Source organism: Leopardus geoffroyi, chromosome C2 (genome assembly GCF_018350155.1).
Source record: "Leopardus geoffroyi isolate Oge1 chromosome C2, O.geoffroyi_Oge1_pat1.0, whole genome shotgun sequence".
NCBI lineage: Eukaryota > Metazoa > Chordata > Mammalia > Carnivora > Felidae > Leopardus > Leopardus geoffroyi.
In genome coordinates, this window is record NC_059333.1 from 8,099,510 (window position 1) to 8,120,943 (window position 21,434).

The window sequence follows — 21,434 nt, forward strand, 5'->3', positions numbered from 1 at the left end:
CTAATTATCTCTTGCATCCATAGTGAAGAATCATCCAGAGACCATACACAACCCATATGAAAGGGGCAATACTACCCATCAGCGATTCCGATCAACTCATGTATCAGTAAGGTAAGGACTTGATAGCTCTGGAAAGTAAATATGGAAAGTCTAATGGAGTTTTTAGAGCTGATGCAGTTTTACTGCCTTTGAAGGACCATGATAACCCCAAATACTTACATATCTGTTGTTTACATCTATTTACAGACATTGAAAGTGTACTACTGAGGAAACAGGAATCATAACAACATGATTCACTAGGAAGCTCTAATTTAGGAAATACAGCATTTTCCATTAAATTACCTGTCCAAAGGAACCTTTGCCTATCAAGGAGTCAATTTCGTAACGATCCATCCACTTCTCTCCGTTTTTTACAATATAATCATAGTTATCATCATCATAACCATCATTGTAAACCTTCCGCTCCTTCTTATGACTAGAATCGTCTCCCTGGCCCTGTTGGTGTCTTCGCTTCTTTTTTGCATAGTAAACCTGAAATGAGAATGTACCGGTGTTAAGTGTATAATTTAAATCTTTGGGGGTGAGGAGGCGCCATGTGCACGTGCGTGTGAGTGTGTGAGATATAGATCAAGAGTATACGTGAGACAAATGTGCCATCAGGAAGAAACTGATGAATTTTTATTCCTTAGAACAAATACAAAAAGATGAAATAAAGAATTTTTCTATAGTTGCTATTTGAATTACGTAATGACACTGATATATAACCACTGAAAAACGTCTACGGTGAAATTCACCTTTAAATTATATTGTTTATACATCTTATCAACAGATGCTAAGTGACTAGTCAAAGTATCCCATTCAAGAAGACTAACAGAGTCTGATTTATATTGATTTCTTAAACTAGGATATAACTTGTATACAATGAGATGGCATAGCTTGTACGAGTATAATATGAGGGATGGGGCAGGGAGGGGGGTGTGTGTGTAGATACTGATGTAATCAACACATGCCAAACCAAATAAAGAGCTTTTTCATCCTATCAACTTCCTGCATCCCAATTTTATATTTGGTCTTAAGATAAAAGGTTTTAAAAATGAAAGTTTAGATGGGTGTGAACTAAAATTTTCCTAATACAAAAGGCCGTCTGAGACATTCCGGTTTTTAAGCCTATAATAACGTAACAATTAATGAAAGCCGGCCGCTCCTTCCCCTTCCCTTTCCCCTTCCCCATACTAAGGGCCGTAAACCCTGTGGCTGATCACAGTTGAGTTCTTCTCCTTCTATCTATTTTTCTAACAAAATTGTTTCTAAAGCCAGTTAAAAAACTACAGGTAGACTAGGCAATAGTTCAAGTAATTGGTAACTAACTGAGGAAATTATAAATTACACTGCACAGAATAACACCAGAAAAATTCTAGTTTACAAGGTGCCAAAATGGTTAAAAACCTGCTTCAGCAAAGCTACTGGGAAACTCTGGTTTCACCACAGGTTAACAGCAGCTTTGTTAAAAATCTCCCAGATGTTAACAAACTGACATTAATAAACTGTTAACAATTTTCCAGATAATCAAAACTAGTTTGGCACATCTTTTCTAACACATTGTGTACAAAATCCAACGTAGAAATGGTCATCATTGAGTGCATACTAATCTTATCTTGCCACACTGCCACAGTAATACAACTATACTGGCATTAAACAGCATCAAACTGATATAAACTGTACACATGCATAAGAACATGCTTTTAGTTAAATGGCTCCAGAGCTGGAACGGGGCAAGCCTTTAGTATGAAAGGAGATAGCGCTCACATGAAGAGGAAAGGAAGCATAGACACATCCACTCTTCTCCAGAAAAGCTCATTTCATAATTAATTACGGAGCTAGAGCTGCGGCTAGAAGCAGATGGCAATCAAGCCAAAGGTCTAAGACACCAGAAAAATAATTTTTGGAGCCAAAGGGCCAAGGTGATATGAGTAATTCCAAGTGCTATGTTTTTTACTCTATTTACATCCACCAAAAACGCTTTCAAATATTTACAATAAAGCCACACACATAAAAATTTAAAAGACAATTTAAAGCCACAGAAATAGAGACCTATCAAATAAAGTAGGCCAAATGCCTGTTAACTGGGTATTAGATCTCATTCTGAGTTTCCTGACATCCATGGCGAAAACAGAAAGACATATAATAATTTACACAAAATTCTAACATATGCATAATTTTACAGTGTCATTATTCCCTCCTTTTCTCCTTTCTTGCTTTAGAGAAGAGTTATTACAGAAACATGATCTCAACATATATTAAATACAACTTGGAAAAAAGGGAAGTCATCCTACAATTATCTTAATTTTTTGCAGTCCTTGTTAATATAGTTTTTTTCTTTTACACAATTATATTACCTATAAATCATTAACACTCTGGTCTACACAATAATCAATATTATAATCATTGGGAATAAAGTTTAGTATATTTAAAAAGGCCACAAAATAACTTTTCTTCCCTGCTCTATTGCAAGATATGCTATTAAAAGAAATCAGTCATCTTACCTCATTAATATGCTTATATGTTTTGATCAAGTCAACAGAAAGTTTTCTCAGGGGAGCAGTTGCTGGATCACGGAAGGTTTGGGGCATCCGCCTCTGTAACATGACAATATCAGGCATCACCTTAAATAGACAGAAAAGACTAGCACTTTAACTATACTGTACTGGTATAAATCCCCTCTCTTCTGTAACCTGTGTACAGGTATTCAAAAAAAAAAGAGAGATCTACATTAGAAGATCATACATTCTCTCTCAGTTATCTCTTTCGCCTGGATTCCAATGAAGACCACTGGAACAAAGAAGTGAAATTAGAAGATAATGTGCCAGCTGTGGCTTTCGATCCCGTTCCCCAAATTAAAGTGGGATCACAGACACACCCATGAGTCCAGGAGACACACACGACACTGCCCAAGAGGGCTTCTCCATCATACAAGGAAAAAGTTCTTCTGAATTATTCCTAAAGCCCGATCTGGTTGACAAAAGGCAAAGGCAAAGCCAAACCCAATTTTCAGCTTCCTAGGACATGGTGTCAGGACCCGCTGGCACCACAAAGCAAGACGGCCACGGGGCAAGACTGGAGCCCGGCACTAAGGCGTGCAGCCCCCCACACCCTCAACCCTGCCTTTTGACAAACACCTGCCCTGTAAGCAAGGCGGAAACCTGCGTTTGTTTCTTTAACAAAACATGCTCTCCCCGGTAACACGCCCGAGCTTACCATCCGCATTCCCTCCCCGCCTTAGCACTTAGCACCACCTGACATACTATATTTATGCATTTACTGGTCCTAGTTTTTTCCCCTTCTCCTCCCATTACAAGAAAAACTCCATAAAGTCAGGGATCCCTTTGTTCAGTGGTGTATTATTCCCTTTGCCTAAAACAGTGGTGGGCACATACGATACGTTTCATAAATACCTGCTGAATAAATCAACGAATCCACAATACCGAAATCTCTACTTACAATTACACTAGGAGGGGACCCCAAGTAAGTTCCAGAGAACACTTTAAAGCTTGTGAAACTCTTTTAAAAACTAATTCCAACCACATTCTATTAACAACCTCCCCACTCAAATCCTAAACGGTGTCCCTTTTATCCTGTAACAGGTAGTCAGAGTTCAGCTGTGAGCTTCCTGCTAGATGGGAGGGGGACCAGAGCAGGGGCATCCTCTGTACATACACCAGGAATGCCTCCACTAGTGCGCCATGATCCTGGACTGTGGTCCCAACAGGGCTTCTTGCCATCAACAGATCCTCAAAACCGATGACGTGCATCAAGGTACCTACAGTCACCATCACCAGCCATTCGCGGATTCCTGTCTAGCTCTTGCAGACAGTGATGCCACAAAATCTAATGACTGAGCCAGATCCCCTGGCACAGCCCCTCTCCAAGGACACTCAGGTCAAGGTGAGGGGCTGAGAGACAGCAAATGCATCATACCAAGGCCTCACCGAAATGTCTGGGGTCTTGGGATAATTAACCACGTCAACCCACACCAACAAAACAGAGGGTTGGTCTGTAAGGTGATGGTGGACTTAAGAGTCACCAGCCCCTTGGTAAGACAAGATGGGAGCGATCGTGGCAGTTTTCCAGGTGCATTTTCTCTAAAACTAACATTAACATTGGTTTCCTCTGCCTCTATACTCAAACTCTAAAAAGCTATTATCCAGAGAGTAATTTCACTGAATTACTGTAGTAGGCTATTAATTCATTCTCTGTCCTCATGATCTTTCCCTCCTTAAAGTTCGAAATAAAGTTTAAGGGGGTAAAACTCTTTGGTGGTTAGAACTATTTGTCTGCAAAGACGGCAGCAATTAATAAGAAAATCCAAAGTACTTAATTTTTCAAATATATGTTGTTTTATCTTGCTAAATCTAAAGAACAGGTACAGTGAGATGCACAGGATATTTTATTCTCATACTGTTCCTTGGAGATGTAATTTAATCGAGTAACGATACTGGTAATAAGCATGTCAATTATTTTTAGGTGAATGAATGCTATAAGCAGTTAAGATAATGAAAAAGGGTTGCCTTAACCTGTTTCCTTCTTTATTTTTTAAGACCCTGGCAACGTTTTCTCATGCAGGGAATTAACTCGGCAAGACCATCCTTAGAGCACTGGAATGCGGCTACACCCCACCATGAGATCTTACAGAACCTCAACCAGTGAGGTATTTCGTTACTACTCTAAGAAAAGTTTGGCGGGAGGTGTAGCTGCGGTTGGAAACAAATGAATGACTTAAGCAGCTGACAGTAAAACAAGAGAAGCAAGTACTTGCTCCGCGCCCTGTCAGAAGCATACACAGATGTCTGCATCTCTCATGGACTCCTCTCAACGATCTCCTGAGAATGAACGGCGTTCCTGTCACCAGCTTGCAAGTGGGAGACCGGAGGCTATGATGTGAAATGCTCGGCCGGAGTTCCGCGGCTCGTAAAGGGCACCTGTGAGATGGGAACTGAGACCGTGCGAAGTCCTGGGCCCTGAACCACACAGCACCGGGCCAGGAGCTCCTTCCTGGTCAGGGGAAGGCCTCGATTCTACCCTCTTGGCCGAGTCGCTTTTAGGCTATTTGTAGGGCAACATCACGGAGTTGTGCTTAATAAGTATCAATAAAATAAGCATGCGGATTTATTAAAATTAGTTATACACAAAACTGTGACTGTGTTTCTTTAAAGTTTTAACTTGTCCATTTACCATTCCACTGGTGTTTCAAACATGGGACAAACAGAACCAGTGACTCCATCTTTCCAGGAGCAATTATGCTCACTCAAAAACACCAAAATCACAAAATCAAGACAACAATTTCAAATGTACAGGACATACAAGAAATTCGACAAGAAGGTAATTTGGACTCAGTAGCGATGGTTTTCCCACACTCGACAGGAGTGTGCGCTAGGTGCTTGGCATTTTATAAAATATCACCAACCTCTTCCACAGTTGGCCAACTCTGTCTATGAGGCCAAACCGCTCAGCTAATTCTGAATACCGTGCTTTTCTTATATACTTCTTGCAAAAGAAGTTAGTACTTTGGGAGCATCTGTATATGTAAACCAGAGGTATTTTGCCCACAGACAATCAGCCTTCAGACCAGACTGCATTTCATTGCTTCAAATGGCACCTTGTACAAGCAGGTGCTCAAACTATGTGGAAAGAACAAACCAAGTAACACTCCCTCCACTAACTTTCACGGCGATTTCAGGCTCGGCAGCCAAATCTTCTGTGTTTTGATACCGTGCTGCTTGCTAGAGCACAAACCCAAAATTAGGAAGTGACTTTTCCAAACACTCGGTTACGCATCTATGCTAGACTCAAGGCTGAATCCTGAGCGTTTGACATTTTTCTCCCTTTCCTGCTTCTTGTCACAAAGCCAGGAGCACAGAGAGGACCGGAGTGAGCTCCCTTCTTCCCTGGAGCCGGAGAAACCCACACCCCAGGGCTCATAGCTCCTGGACCCCTCTGGGCAAAGACACAGATCACAAAGCTCAGGAAAGCATAGTGTGCATCTCCTGCTTAAATCAGTTCTGAGAGCTCAAACTGTTTTTTTCTTGAAAAGATTACACAGCGTAAGCTCCAGGACGTTACTTAAAAATTGTCTTCTAGCTTAATAATACCTATTCCATCCATTTTATTTATATTTACCTCATAGTTTCATATAGAATGAAGAACTAGAAACCCACATTCTGCCTTTCTTGCTGTTTTGAGAGCTACTGAAACAGCTGAAAAGCACAGGTAGGGCATACCTTAGTCTAGTCTGAGGACTGTGCAAGGTATGTGAAAATTCTAACAGCACAAAGGGACTCAGCAATCCCAACACCAAGCATACTTTTCTACAATTGCTTTTACTGCATTTCTCTTGCTTCCTGAATTTACCTTTTGGACAAAACTGTTTAAAAACCTGTATAAAAACACACCACTTGCATAACCAGAAATAAAACGTTAAAGTTATTAGTTCATTTCAACTTACTTATATAATAAACCTTAAAAACAAACAAACTAGGATGTTAACAAGAAACAACAGAAATCAAATAATAAAATTATCCAAGTTTACAGCCAGAGGTAAGTTTAGAGCAGTGTAGTCTAAGGTCCCCATCATACATTCAAGGAGCAGACAGAAGGGCCACCTCCTGCAACTACGTGAGTCAAGACCCCGGGCCCATGTCTTAGGATTTGCAGACCATATGCTACACCAGCCCACAGTTTCAGTGTTTTACGCTTCAGTTATAAGAAAAATCTCTTCTCATCTGCCTGATTAGGTTCAGAAATTTCTGGACTATGGTAGAAATACCTGGCTGAATATTGTTACTTAAAAGACAGCCTTTTTGGGTTGCCCGGCGGGGCTCAGTCTTAAGCGTCCGACTCTTGGTTTCGGCTCAGGCTGTGATCTCACGGTTCAGGAGTTCGAGCCCCACACTGGGCTCTGCACTGACAGTGACACTGACAGCAGAGCCTGCTTGGGATTCTCTCTCACTGCTTCTCCTATTCTCTCTCTCAGAATAAATTTAAAAAACTAAATAAATAAAAATTTAAAAAGACAGTCTTTTTACATCATATGAATCCTTTAAAAACATTTTGTAACTAAAAAACAGAAATATTAAGTGAATTATTTCTGACTTTAAAATAACCCACAAACAAGATGTCAGTTGTATCTCAAAACAGGTGCTGTGCGGACCGAATTACCTACTACAATTACCTACTACAACTAAAGGACTAGAATTTTTTCTAGCCCTCCATAGATGCCAGGTGTCATACAATAGAAAGGGCACTGTGTCTAAGAAGAAAGAACCTGGGCTGCACCCCCAAGTCTACGGCGTCAACACCTGGAGAAGTCACAGCTGGGAGCTCAGGCCCTTCAGCTGGAAAACAATAAAAACAGGCACCCTGCCTGACAGGCTGCTTTTGAACATGTGAGAAAATGAATCCAAACATACTATGTTTCTTAAAAGTACAGGTGATTCTTGAACAACGTGGGAGTCAGGAACACTAGCCACGCTCCCTGTGCAGTTGAAAATCCACACATAACTTTTGACTCTCTAAAAATTTAGTTACTGATTAGCCTACTGCCAGCCAGAAGGTCTGCCAATAAACAATTAACACATATTTTGTATATTATGCACTCTATTCTTACTATGAACAAAGTCAGCCAGAGAATGGAAACCGCTATTAAGAAAATCCTAAGGAAGAGAAAATAAATTCACAGTACTGGGCTGTACGTATCAAAAAGATCCACATCTAAGTGGGTCTGCGCAATTCAAGCCCATGTTGTTCAAGGGTCAGCTGCACAATGCAAACGAATCATTGTGCTTTTACTATTTTTTGGATGTACCACAGAGCTGTCTTCTGGTACACACTTGCCAAGTTTGAACACTCGGACCACATGCTCCAATTCTCAAACACGCAACTTCTCAACTTACTGCATAAAACAAATTCTTAAGTCTTGCTATAATTCATCTTAACTATGAATGTTATTCACATGCTATATATATTTTATGAATGTAAAGCCAGCTCAACTGTTGACAAAATTCTTCTTATAACACATACAAGGGTGTCCCCTCATCATGATGTTACTTAACTGGAGCCAGGTGCTCATTAAAACCACATACTATGGAATTAGAAGTAAATAATCCAGTGTAAGAAATATATTGAAATTTCCCAAGGTTCTGATCATCACCTGATATATTAAAAGGCCTAAAAAACAGGGGCAACCCAAATTCCTAAGGGCCTTTTTCAGTGGTCATCACGCCCTCCATCTAAGTGGGGAAAGAAACTTTACCACAACTATAGTCAGTACAAAAATTCTCCCCAAACCAAAAATCAATGTAGTGAATGCAGTTAATTCAGGAAACATGCAAAACACACACGTACATACACACACGTATATGTGTGCATACCAAGAGATTTCTGCATTTATTCTGTTACACTGTCCATTTTATAAACAACTGCTGAAATCTCTAGTCTGAATATTAAAATGACCAGTGTGGTTAATTTGCATTACATTTTTCTCTTCTCCATTTTAAGGAGTTTCATATTTATTGCAACGCCTGCGCGCTGAAGTTGTTTATAATGGCATAAAATCCGCTCTGCTTAAGTTTGGAATCTGACCTGTTTTCCTCTAACTTATATTCTTCTCCTTAACCACCTTTCTATAAAAATAAGCTCTCAGTTTCTTTATTTTAACAGACATTCTTTAAAATGAACTTTTCCCCTCCCTATTACAGAAGGAGAGAATGTGGCTATGGTTGGTTTATAAGTGTTTTTTAATCAAGTGGAAGAGACAGAAAAAAGAAAAAGCTGACAAACTTGAACGCAAACTTCCTGACATCCTAGCTCGTCAATCCAGAATCTCGCGTATGGCACGAAAAAGTGAAAACCGTCAAGCCGTTTTTGCCTATTTACCATTCTACCACACTCCCAACAAATCACTTCTGAAACATCACGCACTTACCTGGTTAGTGAGAGGTTGCTGAATCTGGTCAGAATAAGATAAGGCAGAAACCTGTTGGTCACTTATGTTTGGCTGGCGACGGTCACTGTACTGATGTGAATGGGGCATCTGTCCAGCCATCTGAAGGCCAGCAGCATGGAATGAAAATGACGGTGCGAGCCGAACAGATGAAGGTTTGCATGCTGAAGTCTCTCCTCCTACGAGAAGACAGTAAGTGAGGTTGAAAGGATGTATTTATATCCCAGTGTCCCCATCCTTTGACCTAGCTGACAGTCCTTTCCACAAGGACCTTAGGATTTGGGAGTTTCAGTAATAGTAAAAGTTTTTAAAACCACACACAGCAAACAAATAACTATACTCAACACAACAGCTCTAGATTCAATGGGATAAAATACAGTGACTAAGGTGTCTATAAATCTGTGGTAAGAGAAAATCTTGTCTTTTCATAAACCACTAGGAGTAACAACCCTTAATACTTATTTTCACATAGGAGGTTTCCATCGAGAACTTTGAGTTAAGTAAGTAATCTTTGATTTTCTGAGAAGGGCCTCTCCAATGGATCAGCTCCAGAGAAACTAACTCAGACGAGATCGGGCGTGTTCAGGGTGCTGTGGCTGTAGACACAGAAACCAATTCAAAGGAACGCCCCTGAGATGCCGCTTCGCACCCACCGGGTGTACGTGATCGATATTCCAGCATCCCCCAAACCAAGTGAAAGATCTGTCCTCAAGGTGCTCACCACCGACACGGGTCATTAACAGCTGAGCATACAAATACACGGATACAAATTCACAGGATGCTGGGTTCCTCCAACTCTTCCGACACAGTCCCGAGAGGATCCAGACCCCGCAAGCTCCCCGCGAGTACGAACGGCCAATAATCATCCCACAGGTAAGGCTGGGACCACGGTCACGATTTTCATGGTAGAAATGGAAAATGAACACTTGGTCCATACAAGCATTGGGTAGCTGGCGAATAAAAGTTCATTCTTCCTTGAAAAGAAGACCTTTCTTCTTAAATTTAACCACACTTGTAATCTCAGACGAAAGCCAAAAGGTGAAGCGCCGAACCCTGGCCAACAAACCGAGGGCCCCGAGTTCCCGTGCGTGCCTTCCTGAACAAACCAGCTAACTCCAACCAGACAACAGGCCATGTCGTTCAGCACCTGGGTACTTTTCCTCAAGTACTGTTTTTGAGACCTACAACAGCGCAGGCCCCACGGTAAAGAGCCCGGACGCTCGGCCAGGCTGCCGCACTTTGGAACCTGAGCTCCACGCTCCTCGACCGCGTGGCCTTGCACACCTCATTTCGGCAAACGTGCATAGGCTGTGGGGACGGTGTGTAAAATACTCGGAACAGCTCTGGCGGCTCATGAACGGCCCACACCGGCCACGATGCCGCCCTGTGCCGTGCGGTAACGGCTGGTGGGGACAGCACCCGTTCTTGCGGGGCGAACAGCCTCTTCCTTGATGGTCACCTAGACTCCCCAAACCAGAGAGAGCAAAGCTCGGCGCCCTCCAAACACAAGTGCCACTTCTCTGCTCCACCAGAGCACACGGCACCGCCTTCCACCCAGTCACCCGGAACCAGAGCTCCTGCAGTCAGAGTTCTCTGCCCCCAGAGACCAGCCTCGGGCAAACAGCTGCCCAATCTGGCTGCCTCCACCTCCCGTAGAACATTCAAATACAGCCTCTCTCTTCATCTCCATGAACCCCTGTCTCACTCAGAGGACTACAACAGATCCCCACGAGCTCTTTTTTGTCTTTATTCTGCCCTTTTGCAGCTCTGGATCCCTTCAGTAAAATGCTAGAGTGACTCTTCGAAGCAGCAAACCTCGAGTCCTGAAACTGGAACATAACCTGCCTTGGCACGGCTCTTAGACCTTAGCTTCTGTCCCCTCTGTTACAGCCTGAGGTCCTTAACTGACCCACAGGGCATGATCAATAAATAGTTGCTGAATAAGTGAAAGGACAATGCCACTATCATGATAGATGGAGTAATTTTCTAAACATTTCATTACTCATACTAAAAAAATACAGTCCATTCAGATACATGGAACAACTCTGTTCAGCTAAAAAACAAAACAAAACTGGGAATTTAGCCTAAGGATATAATCGATGACGTGCACAAAGACACAGAAGAATGTTTATCCTGGTATTGTCTGCAACCATTTTAAAAAAAAACAAAAAAACACGGAAACCCAAATGTCAAATAATGGGGGGAAAAGGAGGCTTTACATCTACATGACAAAAATACAAAAACCAAACAAACTGGGAAGGAATATAAACAAATTTAAATATATATAAATAGGATTAAGTTCTTTGATATATAAATAGCTCTTATAAACAGTAAAAAACACTAAGGCACTGAAAGGCAAGTTACTTAACCACTCTAGGTCTTAGCTTCCCTATCTATGAAACAGAGTTATTATTACACTAACCCTTTCCCTTAGATTTATTATGAAGTTTTCAAAAAATAAGACACAAGAAAGCACAAATAATGGATCTTGGTACTTTACAAAACACTAGCTTCTGCTTCTACTACCAGTGTCATTATATACTAGGTTTAAACTCACTTATTGTAATATAGCAAAAAAAGGATAAAAATCATTAGTATAGAGCTTAAATAATTATCAATTGAACTTGTTAAAGGGGAGAGGGGAGAAACATGGGCATCATCCCAGAAACGCCCCCACATCACTCTCTGACCCCTCTCAATCAATACCCAATTCTCTCTACCCCAAAGTTGCTATCTTGACCTCCAAACCCAGATTAGTTATAACTTTATATAAGTGGGTCTGTTCACTTCATGCTGTGCCTATAAGCTGCAGTCTGGTCGTGATCGTTACTTCATGATAACCCATCTGTCCTACTTCGACCGACACTTGGATTATTTCCAGTTCAGAGCTATTATGAACCATGCCATTAGGACGAGTCTTGTTAAGGGTCTTTTGGCATATACAGAGATGCTGTTCTGTTGCTCTTCTAATTGCTGTAGTTTCTAATTTCTGTAGTGTTTTTAATTGCTCCGTTTCTCCCCTGGAAGTTTATGAAAGTCCCTTCTGCTCTGTTCCTTCACTGACACCTGGAACCCTCAGTCTCCCTAATCTCAGCCACTGCTGGAGGTATGTGGTGGCTCTCCACCAACACATGAGCGTGTACAAATTTCCTGGTGGCTACGAGCAGCTTTTCATCTATTTAAGGCCGCTTAAAGATCCACTTAGGTTGCTTTTCCATTTTTCTATCAAGAAAGACTATTCCTGATACATTTCTAAAATTTAAAACATCCTATTTTTAACACATATTGGGTACAAGCCCTTTGTCGGTTATAAGTGGTCTGCATGGTCACTCTCTTCAGGGTGTTTTTTTGATGAGTACAATCTACTAATTTTATCACCTTTTGCTTTAGAATTCGTATTTTTGGTGTCCGTTTAAGAAATGTTCCCTTATATCCAAGTCATCAAGAAATGCTGTTATCTTCTAGCAGGTGAGTTTTCACCATTCACATCTAGATGGGCAGTGCTCTTGGACTTGATTTCTGTGCATGTGTACCACAGGAATTCAGCTACATCCCCCCCCCCCCCCTATAATGGACATTCAACTGACTCAGGACCAATTATTACAAAGACAAAGTTTCCCTGCTGCTCTGCAAGGCATGTGTATCATAAATCACATGCCCGTGCACGCTTGGATCTGGTTTTGGATTCTCTACGCTATTCTACTGGATACAGACCTACCTAGGTTTCTTTCAACCTTGTGCCAGAACCAGCTTTACAAGTTTTAATATCCAGTAGAGAATTCTGTACTTCCTCAACAATGGTTTGGGTTATTCGTAGTCCTCTGCATGTCCGTATATGGTTTAGAATTAGGTCCCCAAAATCACAAAACAAATAAACCTATGTTGGCATTGTGGTTGAAACTGCACACCGTCTCTCTTCAACAGTGCTGCTGGACAATTTCTGGCCATAATGAATTGATCAGCATCGTGTAACAGGCTGCCATAGCCACTAGCACTTCTGGACGTTTGAACGGTAGTTTTGCCTTCCCATTCCTTATTCTTCCCCCCACCTCATTCTTCTTGCCACTGTCCCTCGAACCCGGCGGTGCTCAGAGAGGCACACAGGTACTTACTTTCCTGTCTTATTCCCAATCTCAGAAAGTAAGCTTTCAACGTATCTCTAGTACTGCGGTTGATGTAGGTTTTGTTTTGCCTTGATGACCATTAACAAATGAATCAAGTTCCTTTCTAATCATAGTTTGCTAAAACCTTTCCCTCACAAATGGATGCTAAATTTTATTAAATGCTTCTTCTGCATCCATTGAAATGACATGAGTTTTCTAATCCACTGTTAATGTGGTAAAATATACAGATTGATTTTTGAATGTTAAACCGACTATGCATTTCCTGGAACACAATTTGGTCATAATCATCCTTTTGTGATGGACTCACTGATGAAACCATCTTGACTTGGAATTTCCTTTGTGGGTAGTTTAAAAGCTAATAATTACTTAAAAGTTGTATTTCTTTAAGAGGACTATTCAAATTTTGTATTTCCTGGTATGTCTGGTAAATTGTATTTTTCTAAGAGTATGGCTCCTTCGTCTACATTTCATATGCACTGGCATCAAGTTCTTCATTACAGCCTCTAAGCTTTTCTATCAATGTAGGTGTAAATCTAGTGCTATCTCCTTCAACGCAGGACTGGCTAATGAGGCCATCTCCTATCTTTTGAGTTTGCTAATTTTATTAAGTATCCTCTCTTATGTGGGTTTTCTATTTCTGCTCTCGTCTTGTTCTATCAGTTAGCAAGAGAGGTGTATTAAAAATATCCTGGGGCATTTGGGTGGCTCGGTCAGGAACCGTCTGACTCTAGACTTCAGCTCAGGTCATAATCTCACGGTTCATGGGTTCGAGCCCCATGTGGGGTTCTATGCTGACAGGGCGCAGAACCTGCCTGGGATTCTCTCTCCCCCTCTCTCCGCCCTTCCCCTGCTTGTACTCTCTCTCTCAAAATAAATAGATAAACTTAAATAAAAACCTTTTATCATCATAAACAGCCCTTCTTTATTTCCAATAATGCTTCCCTTTTTTAATATGGCCACACCACACTTTCTCATTCTTTGTGTGGTATGCCTTTTGTCCACTTTTCGCTGCCAACTTTCCATTCCCTTACATTTTAGGTTTGTCTCTTGTAAACAGTATGTACCTGGGTTTCATTTATGTATGTACACTTATAACCCTTCTATTTACTCCAACTATTTCATGTTCCTTTCTTACCTTCTGCTGGACTGAGATTTTTATACCTCCCAGACACACAAATTATTTTATTACATTTTAGAGATTTTTTTTTTTTTTAATGTTTATTTTTGAGAGAGAACGAGCACCTGTGTGGGGCTGAGGGGGGGCATGGGACAGAAGATCCGAAGCAGGCTCTGTGCTGACAGCAGACAGCCCGATGCGGGGCTAGAACCTATGAACCTTGAGATCACGACCTGAGCTGAAGTCAGATACCTAACAGACTGAGCCACCCAGAGCCCCCACTTTTCAGTTATTTTATATGCTACAGTATAGATTACCATCCTTGACTCATCAAACTCTCATTACTCCTTTAATTTGTATACTGTTGTTGCCTCGGGCATGTACACACACACCTACGCACACATACTCACAATCACGAAATATCAACAAATCATCCAGCATGAGTACAATCAGACTCAAGGATACGCTTTGAGGAAGGGATGGACAATTCTGTGACATCCAGAGAGCTATGAAAGAAATACAAAGAAACTGACAGCTGCTGCTTGATTATTGTAACTATCCTCCCAAAATATCTGTTTCATTTTGTCAATCTAGATCCCATCAATTAACGGATTAACTGCGTGCATTAAATTCACCAAGCACTGAGAGGTTAATGTGACACTGTTTGGAGGTAACAATGCCACCCATGATCTAGAACAGTACTTCACAAACATTAATGTGCTTACAAATCGCCTCTGAATCTTGTTAAAAATGCAGGTTCTGATTCAGTACATCTAGGGTAGGGCCTGAGGGTCTACATTTCTAACAGGCCACCAGACGATGCCAAAGCGGCTTCGAACATCATCTAAAAAACAATTTAATTGCTTAACTTAATGAAAGAAAGCTATTTCCAACTAATCCAAGTGGCACATAACCCAAACCTCAGCTAGAATTGTGACTATACAATACACCATAGGGCTGGTTTCCCCCCAAGAGATTTGCCTTCCTGGTTAATTATTTGGGGCTTTTTATTATTATTAAAACACTAATACACACTCCTGTACATAAGGGTGGTATGTTAGGTGACAAAGAATCCAATGTTCTTTTTAAATTTTGCTGTAGGTAATCAAAACATGGACTAACAAGAAATCACTTTATGTTTTTCACTTGCAGTACTTTTTTTTAGCTACTTACCATGCCATCTATCACAACTACTAGCAGTCCCAGTGATGGGGCCTCGTAACTATGGTCTGTATATAGGTGTGTTTGCCACATGCTCACTGTCTCCTTTCTGAGTTCAACTGTTATGCGTGCAATGCAGAAAGATACTCAAGTTTCATTTCCTGCCACAAGTATTTAAGTTATCCATTCATTCATTCATTCTTCTCCTATGACAAGACTCCATCCAGGAAGACAAACTAATACGAGAATTCCTTCTTTACCTGATTTTATAATCAGGCCCATCGCCACGGTTTTTAGTCTTTCCAAAGTTTCCCTCTTCCCTTTCTTTTCTTTTATGTTTATTTTTGAAGGAGAAAGAGAAGAGAGAGACAGGATGCACTAGCACGAACAGGGGAGAGACAGAGAGAAGGAGTCAGAATCCAAAGCAGGCTCCAGTCTCTGAGCTGTCAGCACAGAGCTCGACGCGGGGCTTGAACTCACGAGCTGAGCTGTGAGATCATGACCTGAGCCGAAGTCAGATGCTCAACTGACTGAGCCCCCCAGGCGCCCCTGCATCTTCCCTTTCAAGTCAAATGTTAAAAAGAACAAGGACTCAGTTCATCCTATGATGTTAATAAAGTATTAGGCTGACCTGTAGGAAACTGCTAATCTTAGACCTCCTCTGGCCTACAAAACAGCCATTTCATATGGTTTAACCTGACATCTATCTATACCATACTATATGTAATCCTTGTCCAACTAAACTAAAAATTAGCTTTAATATTTTAGCTCAAGAATGTGTCAAAATACATGCTGTAGTATCAAGTCTTATAATATTTAATTCAAAATTATCTTCATAATCATTATTTGGAGTTCAGTACCAAAATAGTATTTTAAATTGCTGCCAAATAGTGTAAAAGTATGGAAGCTGGAAAAAGTATGCAAGTGGGGTCCTGTGCGCATTTTTATATCCTTCTGAACTATATGGAGCTTTTTTACCATAAGTATGTTTTTGAATTTTCATAAAAATTTTGTTGGTAGTTTACAGGAAGGAAGGAAGGGAGGGAGGGAGGGAGGGAGGGAGGGAGGGGAAAAAGGAAGAACAACTAGCAGTAGCTTTCTCATTCCACTCCAGTTATGATGTTTCAGCAAAAACCTAAACCAGGGACCATAACACTATAGAAATTAGCGGTGATTCTTCAGAGAAGCATTCCATGAACAGATCTGAGAGACTGGGAGATGGCGAGACTCAAACAGGCAGCCAGACACAGAGAGCACACATCAAAGAGAAAAGCCTAGGAGAAGACCCTCGGCAAAGAAAAAAGCCATTTATTTATCTCGGATGTGAGACCCACAAGTAGCTCTACCTGTAGCTAGCTTGAATTTCTTTTGTTGTTAATACGTTGACAGGGGACCATCCTTGTGACATCTTAAACCACATTTGATTTTCAAGAGAAAGTACGGTATTAAAGACCAAAAATAAATGAAAATAATCCAAGCTAATTAAAACTATAACATCCACAGAATGTGGAAACTCTTAGGAGGCCAAGCTTCTGAGACAGACTCCCCTGAGAAAGGAGGGGAGGGCAACCAAGATTATGTAGGAAAATGTGCCAAGATCACTTGCAACAAGGCACACCCATAACAAAGGAGAAGAATGTTAAAGGAACAGCCGACTGCACTTAAATGATGGCTACAAACACAGGTCTGTGATGAAGAGGGTAACTGGATAGGAGTCCAGGAAAAAAGTTTTATTCATCGAGGTATCATCAGTACCAAGAACAGTGCCTGCCACGTGGCCTGCATTCAACAAATATTTGTTCAGTGAAACAATGAACTGAATCTATCAGGAATATTTAGAATATGAAGAAATGGTTGAGAAGGGAGAGAGCTGAAGGGAGTAAGGATGGAAGAAGTATTTTTAAAATGAGGGGCTCATGAGTCAGAAATAAAGAATAGTCTAATCACCGCACAGGCTAGAGCTGTTGCTCGACAATTTCTCTTACTCGTTTTTATATCCCGAGCACATAGCACACTGCATGGCTCCAGGGGTGTTAAAGAAATACATATTAAAGTAAAACTATGAAAATAAGATACAGTCAAACTACATTAGGGCTCCGTAAATTATCTAATGATAAGGACAAATAGATTTTTTATTCCCTTCTAGTTAGTGGACAGTATATGTCATGACAAAATGAGTGTACATACATAACGTGTACACACACACACACACACACACACACACACTTGCTTTAACCTACAAGCCAAAATAGCATATTCAGTTGTCTACAAACACGACGAATTTGCTCACGTAAGATCCAAATAAATGTTGAAATTTTTCAGTCTGAAACTTTAATTCAATTGTGAAGAATAACTGTGGGATAGGGATAAAAACACGTACTTTTAAAAGCCTATTACATCAATGCCTCGTAACTGACCTACCTCACGCACCATGAGCAAAACTGGGCAGCTGCACAAAAGCACTGTTTTCAGACCCAAGACAACAGGCCGTGCAGATGTGTGATCCCTGAGAAAAGTGAAACAAACCTGGGGAGCCCCACAATCACTCTGGCTTTCTATCTGGAGACAATTTCCACAGTCCAGTGTGGGGAGAGGGGGCCCAAACACAACAGAGGGGTCTTGCTGAGTGGGGAGGATGGAGATGGGAGGTCCAGGCTGGAACTGGTAAAGCAGGCCACAGAAAGGAGGGAGCTCTGCACAGAAGGAGCTCCATTACTCTACACCTAGAAATCCCCTCGATTCTTTGGCCAAATACTAAGCTGCCCAAGTGCTGGGTACAGGTCCCTGCGGGAGGCAAGGCAAAAAGCATGCACCAGGAGCTAGGAGCTGAACAGCTATTAGAACTCGCACAGCACCAGGAAACGTAAGTGCTCCAATCAGCTAGGGTGGAGAAACCCAAAAACACCACGGACATTCAAAGCAGACTTCCCCCACAAAAAACATCCAAGCTTCAGCAGTAGAGCCATCCTGGCTGCCTTCTGCCTGTCCCAACAGACACTGAAACATACCTTCAAGAATCAAGACAGTGCGCAGCCTGCCAGGGCAAAATTCAACACCTTTCAAAGGACAACAAAACCCAGAAGCTCAACTACCTAGTATTTCTAATGCCTGTATCCAATCAAAAATCACTAGATAGAGGGCGTCTGGCTGGCTCAGTCAGTAGAGCATGCGACTCTTAACCTGAGTTGTGAGTTCAAACCCCATGTTGGGCATGGAACCTACTTAAAAAAACTAAAATCACTAGGCACACAAAGAAGCAGAAAAAGGAGGCCTGCTTCAGGAGAAAAACATATCCACCTATAGATCCAGAAATGACAGAAATAATGAAATTGGCAGAGGAAAAAACAGGCATACAAAGGCTTCAAAATAGAAGGAAAATGTAGACAAAATAAGAAAAAACAGCAAATCTTCTAAGTTTATTTATTTAAACAATCTCTACACCCAAGACAGGGCTCCAACTCACGACCCAGAGATCAATAGCTGCACGCTCCTCTGAGCCTGCCAAGTGCCCACAAACAGCAAAACTGAATAAAGAGAAAACTATAAAAAGGAATCAAATGGTAATTCTAGAAATAAATAATAATTGAAATGGGGATGCCTGGTTGGCTCAGTTGGTAGAATGTGCAACTTTTGATCTCAATGTCATGAGTTCAAGCCCCACGCTGGGTGCACAGATTACTTACAGAATGAAAAACTATGAAAAATTCACTGGATGGATCAAACAGCAGATTAAACACTGCAGAAGACCAGTGAATGTAAAAACGATGCAACAAAATTAACCTAACTGAAAACAAGTATAAAATGTAATGGAAAAAATAATAATAAATGAGACAGGCATCTAAAACCTTCACAACAAAATCAAGCAAACATTCCTATCTAGAGGAAGTATTAAAACAAAAGGAGAGAAAAATTGGGGAATGAAAATTTATGAAGAAGTAACAGTTGAAAAATTTTCCCAAATTCAATGAAAAGTATCAACCCACAGATCCAAAATCAATCAACCCAAGCAGTATAAAAATACACAGGAGCATCTGAGTGGCTCAGTCAGTTGAGTGCCTGACTCTTGATTTCGGCTCCAGTCATGATCCCAGAGTCGTGGGATCAAGCCCTGGGTCAGGTTCTGCACTGAGCACGGAGCCTGCTTGGGAGTCTGTCTCTGTCTCTGTCTCTCTCTCTCTCTCTCTCTGCCCCTCACCCTGCTCACATGTGTGAGCACCCTCTCTCTTAAAAAAAAAAAAGAAAAAAAGCATGTGCGCACACCCACACAAAGGCACTCAATTGTTAAAAGCACTGATGAAGAAAAAACCATAAAAGCAGTCAGAATGGGGGGAAAATACACATTCACATACAGAACCACTGACTTCTCATCAGAAACCATGCACACCAGAAAAAAAAAAAAAAAAACAAAGCAACATCTTAAAATGATAAAAGAAGGGGCGCCTGGGTGGCTCAGTCAGTTAAGCACTGGACTTTGGGTCAGGTCATGATCTCACCGTTATTAAGTTCGAGCCCTGCACAGGGCCCTGTGCTGACAGCTCAGAGCCTGGAGCCTGTTTCCAATTGTGTCTTCCTCTCCTTCTCTCTCTCTCCCTCTCTCTCTCTCTCTCTGCCCCTTCCCAGTTCACGATCTCGATCAATCTCTCCCTCTCTCTCTCTCTCAGAAATAAATATACAGTAAAAAAAAAAAATTTAATTAAAATGACAAAAGAAAAAAACCTTTACCCTACAATTCTGTATCCACCAAAACAAGCCTTCAAAAGGCGGGCAAAACTCTTCCACAGACAAACGAAAATAAAAAGTCTTCAATAAGCAGACTTGGCACTCCAAAAATGTCCACAGTTCACAGAAGGAAAATGACACCAGACAGAAACGGAGATCCACACTAAGGAATAAAGACCAACAGAAACGGCAGATACGTAGACAAATAGTAAAGATATTTCTTGTCGGTAGTGTTAAGAGAGAACTCATTGTTTACAGCAAAAATAACAACAAACTGTAGAGTTTACATAATTTACAAAAGTCCTGCAGATGACAACCACAGCACCAGGTATAGGACAGATAAAAGGCAAATACACCACCGTGTAAGTTAAGGGTGCACGTGCTAAGCTCGCAAGCAACCACTAAGACGGACCAGATGGACAAACAGACAACTGGAACACACAAAATCTTACTTAACTCTACACTAAACGGGTCTTAACCCTTTCAATTACAGAAGGCAAATTACATTCTTGCAGCAGAAATAAGAAGTCAAGAATTTATTTTTAGGAATAGCATCTGGAACACACACAAAAAAGATGAAAATAGCCACCCAAAATATAGCTGCTGGATTCCATAAATTATTACACCATACAAGGTATAACATGTAATATGTTTATATTTATATGGCCCCCAATATTCTAAAATTATAAAACATTTTTAAGTGGTAAAAATAAAGAAGCAGATAATACCTCCTGGTATTTTATGGGTTATCAGTAATCATGAAAATTCCAGGTAGAGAAAGCAATATTTTTTTTCTTACAGTACCCAGAATATAAAAATGTTTCATCAGTAATCAGCCCATTTAAATAAAAGTTTTCCCCACTTTGTCAGAAACAAGGTGTTAAGTAACCTTTGATCCTTTAATTTCTAGAAATAAGGTGGGGGAGGGGTCTTGAAACAAAAAACAGGTAGACAAAGATACAGTGTCTCTAGACATAAACTTAACAGGTGAGATTAACCTCTTAAGAAATCAAGTCCAACCTCTTGGAGAAAATAAAGATCTGGGACTGTGTAACTCAGCCTGGTGGCTGGTTGGTGGCCGGTGGTGTGATCAGAAGCCCAAGGTCTACCTCCTAGTGCAATGGGACTGAGACGTAAACCCCACCAGGACGTCCCCCTTCGTCCAGCTTTGTTCACTGCTGAATCCCCGGGACTTACAACAGTGCTCAGCACACAGAAGAAGCTCCAGAAGGAAGTGCTGCCCAAGTGACTAAATGAGCAGTTGAACATAAAGAGCACAGACAGTCGTAAACATAAATGTGCACCCGTCGTTTGTAAA

The 21,434-nt window shown here is 41.1% G+C and overlaps 1 protein-coding gene across 5 annotated transcripts in view; it reads right to left on the reverse strand.

The window, feature by feature from the left end:
- DYRK1A (dual specificity tyrosine phosphorylation regulated kinase 1A) overlaps positions 1 to 21,434 on the reverse strand; it is a 151,893-nt gene that overhangs the window by 31,059 nt on the left and 99,400 nt on the right. For 3 of the 5 annotated variants that reach the window (XM_045501389.1, XM_045501392.1, XM_045501388.1), the window contains 3 exons: positions 8,978 to 9,174; positions 2,544 to 2,663; positions 343 to 531 (listed from right to left, as the gene is read on the reverse strand). In XM_045501389.1, coding sequence (XP_045357345.1) covers positions 343 to 531; positions 2,544 to 2,663; positions 8,978 to 9,174 — 506 coding nt within the window. The remainder of the gene's footprint in view (positions 1 to 342; positions 532 to 2,543; positions 2,664 to 8,977; positions 9,175 to 21,434) is intronic. The other 2 variants (XM_045501390.1, XM_045501391.1) reach the window with 1 other exon arrangement.